The 20,016-nt window shown below is 36.8% G+C and overlaps 1 protein-coding gene across 1 annotated transcript in view; it reads left to right on the top strand.

The window, feature by feature from the left end:
* Positions 1-18,965, top strand: part of LOC127454202 (G protein-activated inward rectifier potassium channel 4-like) — a 34,315-nt gene extending 15,350 nt beyond the window's left edge. Inside the window, exons 2-4 of the mRNA XM_051721245.1 lie at positions 2,625-2,765; positions 7,133-8,009; positions 17,623-18,965. Coding sequence (XP_051577205.1) covers positions 2,688-2,765; positions 7,133-8,009; positions 17,623-17,978 — 1,311 coding nt within the window. The 5' untranslated portion in view covers positions 2,625-2,687 and the 3' untranslated portion in view covers positions 17,979-18,965. The remainder of the gene's footprint in view (positions 1-2,624; positions 2,766-7,132; positions 8,010-17,622) is intronic.
* The last annotated feature ends 1,051 nt before the right edge of the window (positions 18,966-20,016 follow it).

Below are 20,016 nucleotides of genomic sequence, written 5' to 3' on the forward strand. Positions count from 1 at the left end.
CTACAAATGACTGAAAAAGTGTGCACTGTAAAAAGTGTCAACCGCAAACCGATTTTAAAGGAATATTCCGGGTTCAATACAAGTTAAGCTCAATCGACAGCATTTGTGGCATAATGTTTATGGTGTGTCCCTTCTTTTCTTTAAAGAAGGCACAAATCTGGGTTCCAGTGAGGTATTGACAATGGAATCCGTTAACGATAAAAAAGCCACAAGACATAAACAATATGCATGTTAACATGAAATGAGGGACGAGTCGAAATTCATTTTTGTGGCAATAAACATTATGCCACAAATGCTGTCGATTAAGCTTAACTTGTATTGAACCTGGAATATTCCTTTGAGGGGTTATACTAACCCATAAAATTTGTTTTGTTGGAGTAATCTAATGCATTCAGGTAGATTCGGTGATGTTAAATAATATTTTTGACTTGAATAAAACTATTTCTTAGTTTATTAAAAACCCTGGGATGGGGCTTGGGTAGCTCAGCGAGTATTGACGCTGACTACCACCCCTGGAGTCACGCGTTCGAATCCAGGGTGTGCTGATTGACTCGCAGTTAGTGGTTCTCGCTCTCAATGGGGCATGTAGTAAGTTGTGCGTGGATCTCGGAGAGTAACATGAGCCTCCACATGCTGGGAGTCTCCGCGATGACATGCACAGCGAGCCACATGATAAAATGCGCGGATTGACGGTCTCAGAAGTGGAGGCAACTGACACTTGTCCTCCGCCACCCGGATTGAGGTGAGTAACCGCGCCACCACGAGGACCTACTAAGTAGTGGGAATTTGGCATTCCAAATTGGGGAGAAAAGGGGATAAAAATAAATAAATAAATAAATAAATAAATAAAGAACACTGAACCAAGTGGCCAGTGTAACCGGTACTGATCGACTCATCCCATGTGGGATTTGAACCGCCGTATCCGGCATATGAGGCGTGTGCATTAACAAGAGGCTAAAGGCTACATCCCCTAGCGTCAGTCGCTAGTGCGCCTCTTGAGGCCAGGGGAGTGAGGTTTACACACTGCACAGCTACCTACCAGCTGGCTATCATTACATCAGCAATAACTCCTGTTGTCATGGTCATAGATATTTAAGGGAAAAGCTAGATATATGATCGATTGTTGTTTTATTGCATATTGCCTGGTTACGGCACGGAATTCATAAACAACAACCGATGTGATGTTTTTTATTAAGCTTGTTCACGGTCCTGTTAAAAAGTGTCTAGGGACAGTTTGTTTTCTAGGCCCTTGATATTTGTTAAACACCCTTCTAATCTCCTGCAATAGGAAATCTGTCAAGGCAAAATAATGTCAAAACAAACAGATATTATACTTCAACAACACATACAATAAATTATTGGCCAAAACATGCAGCTTTTAGTTGATCTTGGCTGGATTAATCATCTATCACTTTCTTTATCTCTCTCTCTCTCTATCACTCTCCCTCTCTCTCTCTCTCTCTCTCTCTCTCTCTTTCTCTTTCTCTCTGTGGACCAATATATGTACTGGATGAGTGATCAGCGAACTCCTAGAGAGTGCCGTCTGCCCCCATCTGCCTCATACTGTCTTGCTTTGTGTTCCCCACCGAGCCCGTCATTAATATTGCCTTCACATGTTTGCAATCTAAGAACTCACTAGCACTAACTCACACCTGCTGTCTGTAGTGTTGGATGATGCTTGAGCAGAGAGGGAGAGCCGTATTGTCACTGTGAACTGTGAGTTAATAGTAAGTGAACATGATCAAAATGTGGAATTAAATGTTATATGGAGATATGAGGCCGATACAACACCATGTGCAGTTTTTTACCCTTTACTTTAAGAGAAATTGTGGCCGTAAAGATATTGTACCTGACATTTTTTTGCATGCAAAATACACATAGCAAAACATTCTTGCTGAAAAGACTAGCTTTAACCAGCATAAAATGTGGGCTGGTTTATGCTGGTTCTGTGCTTTCTTGCTGGTTAAGCTTCATAAGTAGCTTGGTGAGGACACCAGCATACAGAATCCAAAGCAGAATATACTGTATGCTGGTCTACAGCAATGGTGGTCTTTTTAACTGGGATATTAAAATTCACACTGTGTACCAAAATATAAATTATTCATGTTAGAATCTTGCTGGTTATTTAATGGGTAAATACATAAAATTTGTAAATAAAATGTGTGATTTGCATTTTCCAAAATCCGAAAAATCTTGTTTTGCTTGGTGTGTTTATAAAAGGATTGCTAACCAATTAAAATAATGTTTCTTTTTGCCTTTTCTTATGCATTTATTCTGTTACTGTGAATCTTTGGGACGATTCAACAAATGTCAAAACAAATGTTAACTTGTGTTTTTTTAGTGTTGATCTCAGTAATGCTCACTTGCATTTTACTTTATGCTTCAAGACATATTCAACGCAATAACTGTATTGATTTGTATAACAGAATCAAGGACTAACTGTGTAAATCCGATGTTCGGTTAGCAAAAGATGTAGAGCGACACAATTTAACTCCGGGCTTAATTAAGGCTGGTTCCACGTATAGACAGACACATTTATCTCACTGTTTGTGGTAAATTGCTCCAATCTTTGCTCTATATTGTGGGTTTTCACCTAATGATCTTTATGTGTTTGCTTTCGATAGTTTGAGAGCTCCAGCTACTGTGTTGGATCAGAGACGACGTCTACGGCTTCAGCCCTCCAGGCCATGAGTAGTTTCAAAGGGAAGGATGTGGAAAAACAGGGCATCAAGCTGCCAAAAAAATGGGTTGATCATAATGACAAAGTACGTTCAGTTGTCTGTGTTTTATACATGTGATTATATTCCTTAGGGTGAAATATTTGCTCTGGCATTGATTTGTTTTGACTACAGTTCATAAGTGAATGATGCAATGCTTCATGATGTATGAAATTTGGTCACTATTTAGTTTAATTCAGACTTCATTTATGTGCATGCACGCATGAACTAATGTCAAACACAGAATCACAACAACACTTTCTCTGAGTTGACAGAGAAAGTTAATAAGCAGCTTCATTCACCAAAAATGTAAATTCTCTCATCATTTACTCACCCTCATGCCATCCCAGATATGTATGAATTTCTTTCCTCTGCAGAACACAAAGATTTTAGAAGAATATCTCAGCTCTGTAGGTCCATACAATGCAAGTGGATGGTGACCAGACCTTTGAAGCACAAAAAGCACATAAAGGCAGCATAAAAATGATGCATAAGACTCCAGTGGTTTAATCCATGTCTTCTGAAGCAAGGCTATTTTCGTAAACTAAAATAAAACTAAAACAAAAACGAAAATTATTGATAAAATTTTTTTCGTAAACTGAAATAAAAGAAATATTTCAAAATAAATGTAAAACTAAATGAAACTAACAGCAGTTATTAAAAAAACGAACTGAAATAAAATAATATTTCTCAAAACTAAATTATCGTTTGCGTAATCAACGAGCTCTCATCACATGGTGGGAAAATCTGATCTGTGTGTGTGTTTGAGATATGTTCATCTTCAGTGCCGCAGAGTCATACACTATTGGGCTGTTTAGGTGAACACCTGCTGGTGGCATTTTGGCATGTAATGCACATGAGTTTAGATGATACTGAAAGACTGATATATGAAGACATCTCGGACATGAATTATGGCTGGTTGGAAGTCTTTATTTAAAAACAATATAAAAAAATATAGATGAAGTTACTGTTTACAATGATCTGCCCAGCCACTTCTGGGTTTTTTTGGTTGCCCAGAAAAAAGCTGCTGTCTATGGGCATTTCGCTCAAATTGCGCTGAAACTGCCCAAAAAGTGCTGTTTGTGGGGTTGAAACAGATTATTGGAGATTAATGCTTCTTCAAATTTCCACCTGATCATTGCATCAGGAAAAACTAAATGATGTAAAACTAAATTTACATAAATGATGAAAATTCACAGGTCACCGTCATTGTCTGCTCGATTAGACACAATTGACTCACAGCAGCTGTTGGTGGATATTAACTTTTCGAAGAAATCACACAGACTCCGATTGCAAACGGCTGTTTTTAATTTCCAAAGTGCTGTCGCTGTGACAGATATGAGGTCAAATCTAATCTAACAGTGATCTTATATGACCAGATGTAACGGAAGGAACGGGACTCATCTCCACCGCAGCGCATGGGCTACTGTTTGTGAAAGGATAAGTGAATAAAAATAATGTCATACAGCAAAAGGTATGTCTTTGCATTTATTTTGAATGTAGTAAATAATATTGTTCTATCGAAAATGGCTGTTATTATGTTTTGATATGGAATAGGATCATATTGAATAAAAGATTATTTATTGTATGTGGGTTAATAATTTAAGCAGTTAAGACACATATTGTATGTCTGATGGTAGTTTTCATTTCTAAGTACACAAATTCTTAGGCTTTAGAAGTGTGTTGAACGTGTGAGGATGTATATTCATCAACCTGTTACATGTCCGGCATAATCATACAGGCTCAAACCAAGTTTAAACTTGTTTTGCTGATAATTCAGAAAGGAACCCACATAAATTCTTCACTGTAAACCATAGACATTCCTTTATAATGACTTCTTAATATTAACAGACATTATTACATTCTATAAAGCTTAAAAGATTATTAAAACTGCAGCGCTGCCTATTTCCACCATTGAAATCTGCAGCTCGAAAGAACCCGGAAGTGTGGTTTCCTGCGGTGTGACGTCAGAGTAATTTAATCTATAAATATTTTCAGGTCCTACTGTGGCGAAGGCTGGCAGACTGGCGTAACAGGTGCAATACTATGGCAAAGGTGCTAGCGGGTTAGCATTAGCCCATGTAAACATTACAAATTACAATGCAAATATCTTTCAATCATTATCGAGTTGTTATAACAGCTTCTTTTACTGATTTCATGTGGATTCCATTAATAGAATGAAGCAGAAAGCATCATATTTCTAGAGTCCAGTGCCAGATCCAGAACTGTTCAATAGACCTACACAAATACCAGCGATTGCTTGGAAAATATTGACAAACCATACATTTTCGTAGTCACCTATATATTCATGACATCTTTCATCAGACTAAACAAAATGTTTTCGCTTTACCCAGAGTTTATACGTATAGATCCAAATGAGGAAGTCTGTTCATATGGTCTCTGATGTGATTTTTTTTCTTCATGTCCATATTTGGATCATTTCTGCACTGCAGTGGCTTCTGGCTTCATGGTTGAAGGAGTAACATACTATATTTAACAGACGACCACGGATTTCAAGATTATACGAGACACGTATCATATCGTATGCAGTAAATGTAAACATATAAGCAAAGTGACAGAGAGCCTGTCATCGGTACAGTGACCATCAACAGTTTAACGAGATTTCTTGTTTAACATTAATTTGAGTTCATTTGAAATTTTCATACATTTAACTTTTATACTTTGATTTGCTTTTGTTTGGTTCTTTGTGACTTTGTTGAATCTTAAACCATTATGTTATTGTTATTATGCACAAGTATGCTGAGTCTAAGTACACTGTGCAAATATTCAACTGTTTCGTTTTGTTTTAACTGTATTGTGTATGTTTGCCAAGCTTAAATTCAAATGTCTTGCTTTGGTCTACACTCTGGAAGTGTTCGGTTAACTCTCAAAACTATAATTAGTCAAACTAAAACTGAAACTAAAATATATAAAAATGAAATAGAAATGTGTTTACAAAATAAAAACTAAACTAAAACTAACAAAATAATTAATGAAACTAACTAAAACTAAACTGAAATGTATAGCAAATTTGAAAACTATATCAAATAAAAACTGATTTGAAAATGCAAAACTATAATAACCTTGTTCTGTAGTGATATGATTGGTGTGGGTGAGAAACAGATCAATACTTGAGTCCTTTTAATTATAAATCTTCACTTTCACTTCCACATTCATCTACTTTTGTTTTTGGTGATTTACATTCTTTGTGCATATCGCCACCTACTGGGCAGGGAGAAGAATTTATAATAAAAATGAACTTAAATATTGACCTGTTTCTCACCCACACCTATCATATCGCTTCTGAAGACATGGATTAAAACTATTGGAGTCTTATGGATTACTTTCATGCTGCCTTTATATGCTTTTTGACCTTCAAAGTTTTGGCCACCATTCACTAGCATTGTATGGACCTACAGAGCTGAAATATTCTTCTAAAAATTTCTGTTTGTCTTCAGCAGAAGAAAGAAAGTCATACACATCTTGGATGGCATGAGTGTGAGTAAATGATGAACTACCATTTTTGGATGAACTATCAGTTTAAACCTGATTGGATTAGTTTTGTCAACTAAAAACCAATCCTTGTAACCCTGAGTTTGTTCAACTGGCTTCATGGTACAGGCCCCTGGGTTCTTGTACAATGTTCAAACCAGGAAGTAATCTCGTTCAGATAATCAGTAATGAGCATGATTTAGAGATTATTTTTTCCTCTAAGATGACATTTTGTTCTCCACTTATGGTTAGGCTTAGGGTCTGGGTTTGGGTTAGGGGGTAGAGTTAATAAAATCTGTATTTCTGTTCACTGTACTACATCATTTACAACTAAAAGCAACTCCCTTTACAACTCACAAATGGCGCCCCTCTGGGGGCAGTAGTTTGAATTTCGCTAAGCACAGACCGAGTTTTGCTCAAGAACTGTCAACCTACTGTTGCTGAATTCAGAGTTAGATAGTCTGGATCAGGATCTGATGGATTTTTGGAACTGAAAATAGTTTTTTCAATTCAGTATTTTTAATAAGATATGAACACGTAGTACACTGGATATATTGTAGTAATTATTGTTTATGATTAAATGACATAAACAGAGCACTGAATAGTAATTTTTAGATCAATGCATCATATTCATCAGTTATTACAGTGCTTGCAAGACAGCACCATACTGAAATACATTGCTTTGAGGTCATGTATATGTTAGTGTTCTCTTAAAAGTTGAAAAGTAGTAGTAGTTGCACCTTTAAATTACAGTTTTATCATTTAAACTAAACATTCTGATGATAATTGCCATTTCTGACTGCTATTGTTTGTTTTTGTTACGTTGTTTCATTGTGTTCCATTTTTTTAAATTTTTTTTTACTTAACATTGTGTCTCTTTTATCTTTTTCCATTCTTCTGTTCTGAAATGCATGCGATGTTAGATCCCCACAGACCGCACGATGGTTGTTGGGGGAGTCGTGAGAGGAGGAGACTCCTACAATCCTGCAGGAGGACCTTTGAAGAAACGGCGCCAGCGCTATGTGGAGAAGGACGGGAAGTGCAACGTCCACCATGGAAATGTGCGTGAAACCTACCGTTACCTAACGGACATCTTTACCACACTTGTGGACTTAAAGTGGCGTTTCAATCTTTTGGTGTTTACACTCGTCTACACCACCACATGGGTGTTCTTTGGTCTCATTTGGTGGCTCATCGCCTATGTGCGTGGAGACCTGGACCATGCTGACGACAATGACTGGATACCTTGCGTAAATAACCTCAATGGGTTTGTCTCAGCTTTCCTTTTCTCAATTGAGACGGAAACCACTATTGGTTATGGGTACCGTGTCATTACAGACAAATGTCCTGAGGGTATCATCCTTCTTCTGGTGCAAGCCATCTTGGGCTCTATTGTCAATGCCTTCATGGTGGGCTGTATGTTTGTTAAGATCTCACAGCCAAAGAAGCGTGCTGAAACGCTTATGTTCTCCAACACAGCTGTGATTTCAATACGGGACAGCAAACTGTGTTTGATGTTCCGTGTCGGTGACTTGCGTAACTCGCACATTGTGGAGGCCTCCATTAGAACCAAGCTGATCCGCTCTAAGCAGACCAAGGAAGGAGAGTTCATCCCTCTAAACCAGACGGACATCAATGTAGGGTTTGACACAGGGGACGATCGGCTGTTCCTGGTGTCACCTCTGATCATTTGTCATGAGATTAATGAAAACAGCCCCTTCTGGGAGATCTCTCAAGAGCAACTGGCACGAGAGGAGTTTGAAATAGTCGTCATCTTGGAAGGAATGGTGGAGGCCACAGGTGAGGGTAGATCATGGAGAATGAGAGAGAAAGAGAGAGTGGTCAGGGTTTAGCTGGTTAGCATGGGCCAGTTAGCCTCTGCTGTTAGATGCCATAACTAAACCATTATGTGTTACATGCTTAGTGTAAGCATCTTTCTTCATTCATGGCCATTCAAAAGTAGCCATGTGTTCTGACAAAATAAAAGTTGAACAAATGAATAATACATTTTCTTAATCCATATTTTTGTGTTGTACAGTAAAAACATCTAAATATCATTAAAACTAGATACATTTGCTTAAGAAGCTAAATTGCATCTTGTTTTAAAGATGTTGAGATACTATTACTGGAAAACAAGAATAAAATGCTGATTAAGAAAATTATTTTTGCAGTGCGTGGCGCCATCAGGCAATCAGCATGTCAGGTTGCAATAGAATGCAACAGTCTGGTTCTGGAAGTAAAAATCCCATTCATTTTTCCATAGGGGAATTTTATTATTAACGATAACTTATAAACCTTTAAAGGCAGACCGTGAGCTCTGAGGTTGTTAATCAATAGTATATGCTTCTGCTGAAGCCATGTTATTTGATCTTTAATTAATTTTTTAATTTTCTTTATTTAACACACATTATACATTTTGCACATATATAGTGAAATTCTTCTTTTTCACATATCCCAGCTAGGCTGGGGTCAGAGTGCAGGGTCAGCCATGATATGGCACCCCTGGAGCAGATAGGGTCAAGGGCCTTGCTCAAGGGCCCAACAGTGGCATCTTGGCAGTGCTGGGGCTTGAACCCCTGACCTTCAGATCAGTAACCCAGAGCCTTAACCACTGAGCCACCACTTAATCATGATTAAAGCATTTACCATTAATAAAGCATAAACCAGCATATACACTGGTCAGAAAAGGACGCAACCTTTGCAATGTGTCCGCCCGGAGTCATTACACTGATGGACACAATAAATCACACACACAACAGCCGTGTCAGTGATTAAATGAAAGGGAAAGGACCTCTTAATGCTATTTGATGTTCAAAACAAGCCCAGATGGGCCTTGTGACAGAAATCAAGTACTTTGCAGCCTAAGTAAGGCACATTTTAATTACCACAGAAGCACGTCAAGTCTTAACTATTACGAAAATGCAGAACGCCACGTATTTTGCCAGCGCTTTTCATGTGGAGTTCAAAGCAGCGCTTGACACTGGCGCTGACGCTCTGACGCAAATCATGAATAAGGCTTCATGATTGCTGTAGCAAAGCGGATAGCCAGGGAATGTCATTAAGTACCACAAATGCAACCTATGTGGTACTAGTTCTTTCAATTAGTCGAACTCCCACTTAGACGTTGCAAAATGTTTAATATTACTTGAATTGCTGCTATTTTAGTGCATTTCTATCTTTATACTGTGGGAGGCTTTGTTTGGAAAATGTTTTATATTGCAAAACAAAAAAGCATTATATTGTTACATATTTTGTTTTCTTTCCTAAGAAGGAAAATATTTATATATAGAGTAAAATTTCAGCACTTTCAAAATCTTTGATTAATCGTGATTAACTATGAATAGTTATGCGATTAATCGTGATCTTAATCGACTGACAGCACTAATTTGTATATATTTGAATATTTTGCAATATACTTTAATCCTTTAAGCTCGAGTGGCTGAGAAAAAAATATTGTCAAAATATTTATAACTACAGTCTTGACCAACACAAAATAGGTATCGTTTGAAACCTTAGAAGCTCTACTTTCCAATGAATGCAATGGGGAAAAAAATTGCACTGTACATATTATTGTAATCAGCAAAAACATTAACTCATTAAATAGCCATGTGTCATATGTTGTTGGAAAGCTCTCAAAGAGTAGAATACAACCAGCCTATTCGTTTACTCATTTACAAGACTAATCACAGACAAAAATATAGCGAGTAATAGCTAAATATATGTCTTTGACATTTGTTTCATGTGAACAGGTGTTGCTTATATGCAATGTTTTAGCTTATAACTTGACAAAAAATAAAAAGAACATAAAATATCACATACCATTACTTAGAGGCGATTATCTTTCAAATGAGCCCACACACAAGGTAATCGGATGCATATATCATTAGATAATCCACACAAATCACAATGTTACATATGGCCACCAGGCGATAACGCCAAGTAAATGATACAGGCTCAATGAAGCAGACTCAGTCAAAAAGCACTCATTCTGTGAAATCTTATTACCAAAATCATTTCTGCATGCTATGCAAACCTTTAGTCATTGTAGTGTTTGCATGTGTAATTATTTCTTATGTACAATTATGATGTTTTATTTGGTTGAGGAGAGGCTTTTGGACACAATGTTAAATGATTTTTATAATGCTATAAATTTTGATTGCTTTGTCGTAACAACACAAAATTTTGTGATACACAAAATTTTCAGATACAGTTGACATGATTGGGAACAAAAGCAATTTTTCAGAGCCAGCTTATTTACACCCAGAGATATATAATATTGTAAAGTTTTCTTTACAATGATACCAAACACTTGACCCTCCTTGATTTTCTTTTTATAAGCCTTTCATTTTGGGTGTGCCACTGAAACAGGAAATCTTTAAAAAACACCCTCAGAGCTTAGAGAGTTAAATAGATTCATTCTAAGAATCAACAACTTTAAATCAATAGTTTTATATTTTTCTGCTTATAATTCAATTACGTCACTCACAATGCTTCATGCGATTGTAGTTCATGCCCTCATGAATGACATTAAGTATTCAGTCTTGTATCTTTGCCTTTTTCCAAATACTTTTTTTGATTCACCTCTGAGCTGGTTGGTTTGGTTCATGGCTCAGAATTCTTTCATGAAGTACTTTATGAAATTCCTATGCAAAAAAATAAAATAAGAATGAATGGGGAAAATACTTCTGGAACTAAGACGTCTGAAAAAGTAGGAGTAGACTGTGGTGCTCTATTGTCCTCCATAGTTAAGTAGTCAGATGGCATTTCTGGCTCAGGTGATTGGCTGGCTGCAGAACTGAGCACCTGTGAGCAAATATTTTAAAATCACTTACCTCTAGGAGTTCATGTGCCAGCCAAGCAACTGTCATTTGAATAGGAATGCTAACAGATAGCGCTCTCCAGGTATTATACACACATCAGCCACTTTATTAGGGACACCTGTACATCTACTTATTCATGTGATTATCAAATCATGATGTGCAATGCACATCAATTCACATCAACCATCAGAATGGGGAAAAATGTGATCTCAGTGATTTTGACCGTGACATGATTGTTAGTGCCAGAAGGGCTGGTTTGAGTATTTCTGTAACTGCTGATCTCCTGGGATTTTCACGTGCAACAGTCTCTAGAGTGTTTAGAGAATGGTGTGAAAAACAAAAAACAACCAGTGAGCTGCAGTTCTGTGGACAGAAACGCCTTGTTGATGAGAGAGGTCAACAGAGATTGGCCAGTCTGGTTTGAGCTGACAGGAAGATAACAGTAACCTAAATAAACACGCATGTCAACAGTCAAGCCATGGTCTAAATAACTGAGATCACATGTTTCCCCATTCTGATGTTTGATGTGAACATTAACTGAAGCTCCTGACCCATATCTGCCTGATTTTATAAATTACACTGCTGCCACACGATTGGCTGATTAGATAATCGCATTAATAACGAGATGTACAGGTGTACCTAATAAAGTGGCCGGTGAGTGTATAGCTCCTTTGGTCAAGTCAGGGCATTATTTAGATGAGTGCAGCCTGCAAGTCAAACATGATAAGTGACCAGATTTGCCCCGCAGTTCCCCTGGCAACAGAATGTTGACAGTGGGATTTGATGTGGAATTTTCATGGGAATCTCAAATTATATTGACAGTGAATTTATGTGACAGCAGTTGCAATTACACCATGCTAATTAGCTTTTGCATTGTGCTAAGTGTCAGTATTAACAGATATGGCTGCCTGCATTAAACAAAAAGATGGAGGACTCAGAGATGTCAGTTAGACTATGGCCTGTCAATGGAACTGCCTTAGGGAAATTAGTGAGCAGAAGACAATTGAGGGAACTCTAATGCAATTCATGATAAGATTTACTCTCACACATACACACTCAAAAACACACTGCCTTCTACCTCGAAAATAATGAATCATTGCCCAGGAGTGGGTAGCAAACGAGAAGCTTGATTCAGCCCACAATGATCAGTTGTTTAATGCTGTTTGCAGAATTGTCTCACATTTAAAGCTCAAGGACATCCCACTTTCAGTCGGATATAGGTTTAACCTGTCTATAATTAGAGGTCGGATATTAGTAAATGGATCAGTATCAGGAAACGAAGCTATTCAGGTTAGTAGTGTGCCTTAAGGCCCGATGAAATTAGAAAGCTATATTATAGAAATAATTATTGATTTCCTAAGTAAAGTTCTTTTCACAGCTTAAAGGGATAGTCCACCCAAAAATAAAAGTTAATTCATTACTTACTCACCTTCCTGTTGTTCTACACCAATATGTCTTTCTTTCTTTTTCTGTATATAAATGGAGAAATTTTGAAACAAAATTGTGCTCAGTGATGTCATAAAATGGCAGTGGATGATGACCACCTCTTCATGCTTTAAAAGGACGCAAAAGTATAATTTAGAAGTCTAATAAATTATTCAATGTGACTCATGCCTTGTTCCGAAGGCATACTATAAGGTTTGGTGAGAAACAAGCCGAAATCTAATTGATTATTTAGTGAAAATCTTGACCGACCATCCCGCTGCCCTCGCTCACGGGATGTTTGGTACAAGGGGACCCCCACAAAGATATTAACAACAGAAAATGCAACACAGCTGCATACAAACCAGAGGACCAAACTTATAAAACAAGTATGAAGTGTTTGAAGTCACAGAGGAGATGTATTTCTATGCCAAGCCTTATATGAAGTACTCATCGGAATCAGAAAAAGTGTTATAAAACATTTCAAGATTTCAAAACATACAAGTTTGGCTAAAGAATATTATTCACATGAATATTAATTGGCTCATGAATATTAATTACACTACATCGCCTAGTAGTCTTATCTAATTTGCTGAAAGCCATAGTGGGATTACCGAATACCGCTTGTGCGTTCGTTCAGTACACTGTTGATGAAAGGGTTGGCAGAGGTTTCTGTTCCAAGCAAAAAGGATGTTTAAAAATATATTGATTATCTTTCCAAAAACAAAAAAAGGGGGTGGGGTGGGTTGGGGGATTTTGTGGAGGCGGTCACATCATCCCATTTTAGAAATTTGTCCAAGTTATAATGGTTGCTGAGTCCCCGGAATTACGCAATTAGTAAAGTGTTATGGAAGTTTAAATTTGGTAGCTCATGACCAATCATGGTAATGACATAAGGGCATAGGTGAATTACGGACCGGGCCAATGGGGCCAGTGCCCAGGTGCCCTTGACTACCATTGTATAAATGGGCTGTTGAACAATGGGCTGTTTTTATACCCTTCATTGCTATAACTGCATGTTTGCCCTACATCACAAAAAATAACTTGGCTTAGGTGGTTGGGAAAAATAAAATATTGACATTTTATTTTTGTGGGACAAAAGTACTTAGAGTACAAAAGAAAGAAGAGAGCATCTTAAAACTGATTAAAGGGCTTGTGTGTACGTTTTGACAGCCGAAGCATTAAAAAGCAGACTCTTAGATCATTTAAACATTCTGTCAATGTATTGTAGTCTAGGGGATTTTGGCTTAAATGATGCCTTCACAGGGCTTTTTTGATGGTAGAATAATAATGGTAGCCAATCTGTAGGATCATTTCAAACTGAATCTCCAATAAAATGACCAAATGACCACTATTTTTGAGCCCTACACCTTTCAGCCGTTCAAAGCTCTCACAATGGAGGGTAAAGTCTTTGAAGGAAATAGGGTATAGGGATGATCACTTCTGAACGCACCCCATCATTCAGATGAGTTAGAAAAGATATAGCAGCGCAAACCAAAACTGCCTGAACTCTTTGCCAAGCTTCACAAAACCCAGGCGTAGATGCTGTAGGAGCCTACTCTATTTGTTAAATTCTTCAATATTTAAAGTGTTTGATGAAGTTAAAATATTTCATAATATATTATTGCCCCTTTAAATATATACAAATATATACATGTTTACACATTTATCATACATTGTTACATGCTTGTTTTTTGTATGCATAATTTGTAGTATTTACATAATGTATAACAAACATTAAAATGGTACTGTCTCTTTAAGAAGACATACGGCTGTTCAGCATACTTGTTTCAGTTGAGTGGTTTCTTCACCACATCCATGCTATGTTTGAATGAATCTGACTGTAAATAACAGAACAGGTATTAAAAGAGACTTAAATAAATGGGCGCCGTATCATGGCTGACCCTGCACTCTGACCCCAGCCTAGCTGGGATATGTGAAAAAGAAGAATTTCACTGTATATGTGCAAAATGTATAATGTGTGATAAATAAAGAAAATTATATTATAATTAATTATAAATGAAAATCGACTGCATAGAGCTCAACTTTAAAAGAAAACTGGCCCCGGGGCCCTTGCTATTCATAATCCGCCCCTGCATAAGGGAGGCACTGAACAGAGAGTGAACTCATATACAGAATCCAAGACTAATCACTATAATATTTGCTCTCCTTACAATTCCTTTTCAACTGAGCAACACATTAAATGCAGAGCTGTCCACGGGGGGTTGCTCTTAGCTGAACCTGCTCGATGTGGCCCTCAGAGGCTTACAGATGTTTGAAAATCACTTTCCTTTAATAAATTAAAGCTTTAGTACCAGTGAGGCTTTTTTGGTTGTAAAATTGTTTAAAAATTGGGAATTAGTCCCAGGGAGACTAAGGCCTCATCATATCATATAATATGTTTTCGTTTGAAAACACACTCATTTTGCAGCGTTTACGCCTCTTATCCATACTATAACAGTGTTTTAGTGTTTTCCTCCACCAAAAATGGAGCATTTTGAAAACACTCTCCTGAACCGCATACTTTGGGAAATGATGATGATGTAAGGAAACGGAAAACAGGTTTCAAACAGATTAGTGTGGGTGTGGCCTAACAAACATGTTGTTCACAACAGAATATTTTTTTAAATGACTTGATCATAAACTAAAAATGTCTGAACGGAGGTGTTAAAGTCAATTACAAATTATTAGCACATAGAGGGAAGCTTCCATTGCTGTTTCATGATAGCACACACTGATTATTCCACTATATTATTAAATGCAATCCCCATCTAGTTGGACTGAACTACTGTACACTATGAATCTCATGAATGTTGATTACTTTGATGAATGATGTCCACAGAGTTTCTCCTGTGTATCATATACTGTATTCATTATAACAGCTTAATTATATATTCTTTTTATTATATATTGAAACTGAGTTAAAGAGATGCTTGTTGGAGGTGTGTTTTGTTGCTCTGTCTGTCAGTGCAGTTCTCTGGAGTAATTGATGCCGTTGTTCAAGGTTCACTTAATCAGATGATGAAAATGCTTGTATTTTATTTTTAGGTAATGTGTGCATATATATTCAGTAGTGCATGTGCATGCATGTCTGGGCATTTCTTTGAAAATGTTCTCATCAATTAAATAACATTATGGTTTATTCCTGTAAAAATAATGATAAAAACATTACTTACATTTAAAGGTCAAAAGCACAATGATCTTTAGCGAGTTTCAGGAGATGGAACAGGTAATTCCTCAGTTCATGTTAAAGTGGATTTTGTTGAGGTCTTAATATTGTAAAAACTGAATTGATCATATTACAGTATCTTAAAGGGATAGTTCCCCCAAAAATGAAAGTTCTGTTGAAACACAAAATGGTTACTCCTCTCTTTTCCGTTTAAAAGGGTTCCCTTTCCCTTTGATTGTTTGGAAAAGAACAGCAGAATATTCTTAAAAACATTCCTTTGCATGTAGGAAGGCAGAACGTGAAACGATGTGAGTAAATTATTACAGAATTAAAATTTCTGGGGAACTATTCCTGTAACTGGAATATTTCAAGCATTACTGTTTTATGTCCACACTACATTGTCATTTTGACACATTTTTGCTCATATGTTGAAGCAGCTCTCTAATGCAAGTTGGTTAATAATTAGCATTCTGTTGATTTAATTTTCCAAAAGTCTAATCTCTCAATGTAAATTTTCATATCATGCATGAACTATTTATGGCTGTCCACACCAATGTTAGAAGTTTCATGTTTTTATTATGGAGCAAATTTGCCCGCTGGAATTTCTTTTCTAAGAGGGCAAATTATTTCTAATATATAAGGGATAGTTCATCCATAATCATAATTTCCAAAATCATCATGTACTCACCTTTATGTTGTTCCAAACCCAAATGACTTACTGTGCTGTGAAACACAAAAGGAGATGTTGGGCAGAATGACAGCCACCATTTACTTTCATTGTATGGAGAAAAAAAAAAAAAAACCCGCAATGACATTGAATGGTGACTGAAGCTAACATTCTCTTTAAAATCTCTTTTTGTAATTCATGAAGGAAAGAAAGTCATGGGGGTTTAGAACAACATTAGGGTGATTAAATGATAACAGATTTTTCCATTTGTAGTGAGCTATCCCTTTAATTAAAATGGTCACTGCAGTATCTAAATGCCTAGGACAGAATATTATTATGAAGTATTTCAAATGTTAGAAAACAGAATTTAAAAATGCCTTTTTAATATCTGGGGCATTTTTGTCAATTTTTGCCCCAAACCATGTTTAAAGGATTCGTTCACCCAATAATGATAATTCCCTCATGATTTAATCACCTTTAAGCCATCCCAAATGTGTATGTCTTTTCTTCTTCAGCAGAACCGAAATTAAGATTTTTACAAGCACATTTCAGCTCTGTTTGTCCATACAATGCAAGTGAATGGGTGCCGTAACGCTGCTGGCTTGACGGTCCAAAAGTCATATTTAGGCAGCATAAAAGTAACCCACACGACTCCAGTTGATAAATAAATGTCATCTGAAGCAAATCGATAGGTTTGTGTAATTAAATAATTAAATTAATAATAATTTAAACGTTTTTAACTTTAAATCGTTACTTCTGGCCAGCGCTGGGATGCTGTTTGAAATGACCTAACTCTCGCGTGACGTTTGTTCCTCTGTTGTATACAAAGTGCACGCCTCCGACTTCTCACGTGAACGCTCCATGATGGGTCAACTGGTAGCAGGAAGAATTTTTTAAAAGTTAATAAATCTTTAATTATCTATTTATTTTTTACACAAACCTATCGATTTGCTTCAGAAGACATTCATTGATCGACTGGAGTCATGTGGATTACTTGTATGCTGCCTAAATATGACTTTTGGACCATCAAACAGCGAGCAGTGTCATGGCACCCATTCACTTTCATTGTATGGACAAACAGAACTGAAACATGCTTATAATAATCTTAATTTCGGTTCTGCTGAAGAAGGAAAGACATACACATCTGGTATGGCTTAAAGGTGAGTAAATCATGAGAGAATTATAATTTTTTGGGTGAGCTAATCCTTTAATTACTGAGGCGGGTCCATACATACTATGGTAATTCATGAATCAACCTCCCTTTTTTCTGTTTTTATTTTTATATTCTATGCTCTTCAGTCTCATAAACACACTTTCCTCTGCCTTTTTCCACAGGAATGACATGTCAAGCCCGCAGCTCGTACCTCAACTCAGAGGTGCTTTGGGGAGAGCGCTTCACCCCTGTGCTCTCATTGGAAGAGGGATTTTACGAGGTGGATTATGACACTTTCCACCACACCTACCCCACCCCAACCCCGTCCTGCTCCGCACGGGAACTAGCAGAACTGGCAAAGAAAGGGGAAGCTATCCCCCTGCCTCCTATTTCACCCCCAGCCACCCTGGGAGAGCCTGTACACCCAGAGGAGATGCCTGATGAAGGTAAACTGGAAGGAGAAGCAGCAGCAGCTGCTGCAGAAGAGACTGTTAGCAATGGTGATGTGAACAGAATGGAATGTGGACATGAAGAATGACCGAGTCCGTTTGTTTTGTGATAAGGCTTATGCTGCCCCCGTGTGGACAGATGGAACATTGCAGCGTCATTGACGAAGAAGACAAGAACTTGCACCTGCATTTCCGTTTGCTTCAGCCACATAAACTGAAGTATTGTAAAAATCTATAGGCCTATAGGTCTACATTTTGTCAGAGAGCTTACATTGGTACTCTTATTAATAACTGTTTTCAAGTATAGTACAAAATCAGATAGTATTAAATAAAAATTTTGATAAAAAAATACTTATATTTCAATTCTGTCAAGATTTACTCACCCTTATGATTTCCCCCATGGAACACAAAAGGAGATATACAGGGCCGTACACACCGAACGCGTTTTGTGTCCATCTGCTCTGTTTTTCAATTCAACATAAAATTGCTAGACAGACGTCTGTATTTTGCTGTTTTTTTCAGCGTCTTGTGCTGGAGTCTGCATTTTATTTTAGACATAGTGTCAAGTTATTTAAAACTCATCTCGAGACCTGCATTCTGTTCAATTAGTTGTGCTGCATGCGCCTAGTTTTGTGTGTGTTTGTGCAATAACGCATTCAGTCTGAATGTTAGAGACTGACAATCTCAGTCAATATTCGCTTCCATTGTATGGAAAAAAGAGAGCAGCGCAAACATTATTAAAAATGTCTCATGTTCTACAGGGGGGAAAAAAATTAATATGAGGTTGGAACAACATAAGGGTGAGTAAATGACAACAGATTTTTCATTTTTGGGTGAACCATCTCTTTAAAACCTCATTCAGCTTGAATTTAAATGTAATGTATTTGATTAAAGGGAAAGTTCACCCAAAAATGAAAAATTTGTTGTCATTTACTCAACAGAGTATCTTGCCATCCCAGATGTGACTTTCTTTCTTTTGCTGAACACAAGGATTTTTAGAATAATATTTCAGCTCTGTAGGTCCTCACAATGCAAGTAAATGGTGGCTAGAATATTAAAGGTCCAAAAAGGAGAAAAAGGCAGCATAAAAGTAATCCATATGACTCAAGTGGTTAAATCCATGTCTTCAGAAGTAATATGATAGGTGTGGGTGAGAAACTGATCAATATTTAAGTCTACTATAAATCTTCACTTTCTTCTTTTGTTTTTGGCTATTCACATTCTTTGTGCATATCGCCACCTAGTGGGCAGGGAGGAGAATATATAGTAAAAAAGGACTGAAATATTGATCTGTTTCTCACACACACACCTATCATATCACTTCTGAAAATATGGATTTAACCACTGGAGTGGTATGGATTACTTTTATTATGCCTTTACATGTATTATGGACCTTCTGGTCATCATTCACTTGCATTGAATGGACCAACAGAGCTGAAATATTCTTCTAAAAATCTTTGTGTTCAGTAGAAGAAAGAAAGTCATAGACATCTAGGATGGCATGAGGGTGAGTAAATGATGAGAGAATTTACATTTTTGGGTGAACTATCCCTTTAACTCACAACACGTGAGATTACATGCACATACATAACACTTTTTCAATTATTTGAGAGATAGATATTTTGAGGACTCTGTGACATAGCATGGTGTACACAAGCAACAAAAAGTTGGGTATAAACATCCAACAAATTGGAACGCACAATGCAATTGATCATTATATTTTATTTAAACCAAGATGTGTGTGTCAGAGAAAGTATGAAACATTGTACTAATTGGTTAATTGTGTCATTTTCCATATCTTCTCTTTTTACTTTATGATTCTGCTTGATAAGTGCCCTCATCAATTATTTCAAGCCCTCTTTTTGCTCTTTCTTTAATACACCAGACTTAATAAAGTTCATTCAATTTCTGTTTTATTTTACAATAAGTTACTAATACATTATATTTATATATATATATATATATATATATATATATATATATATATATATATATATATATATAAATAAACAATTCCTCCTCCTCAGATATAATGAGCTGCATGAGATCCCAAGAGAATGAGAAATATGTGTTATGAATAAGAAAACACAGTCATATAAAGCCTCTTAAAGGAATATTCCGGGTTCA

The sequence above is a fragment of the Myxocyprinus asiaticus genome, chromosome 16 (assembly GCF_019703515.2).
Source record: "Myxocyprinus asiaticus isolate MX2 ecotype Aquarium Trade chromosome 16, UBuf_Myxa_2, whole genome shotgun sequence".
In the NCBI taxonomy this organism is placed as follows: domain Eukaryota; kingdom Metazoa; phylum Chordata; class Actinopteri; order Cypriniformes; family Catostomidae; genus Myxocyprinus; species Myxocyprinus asiaticus.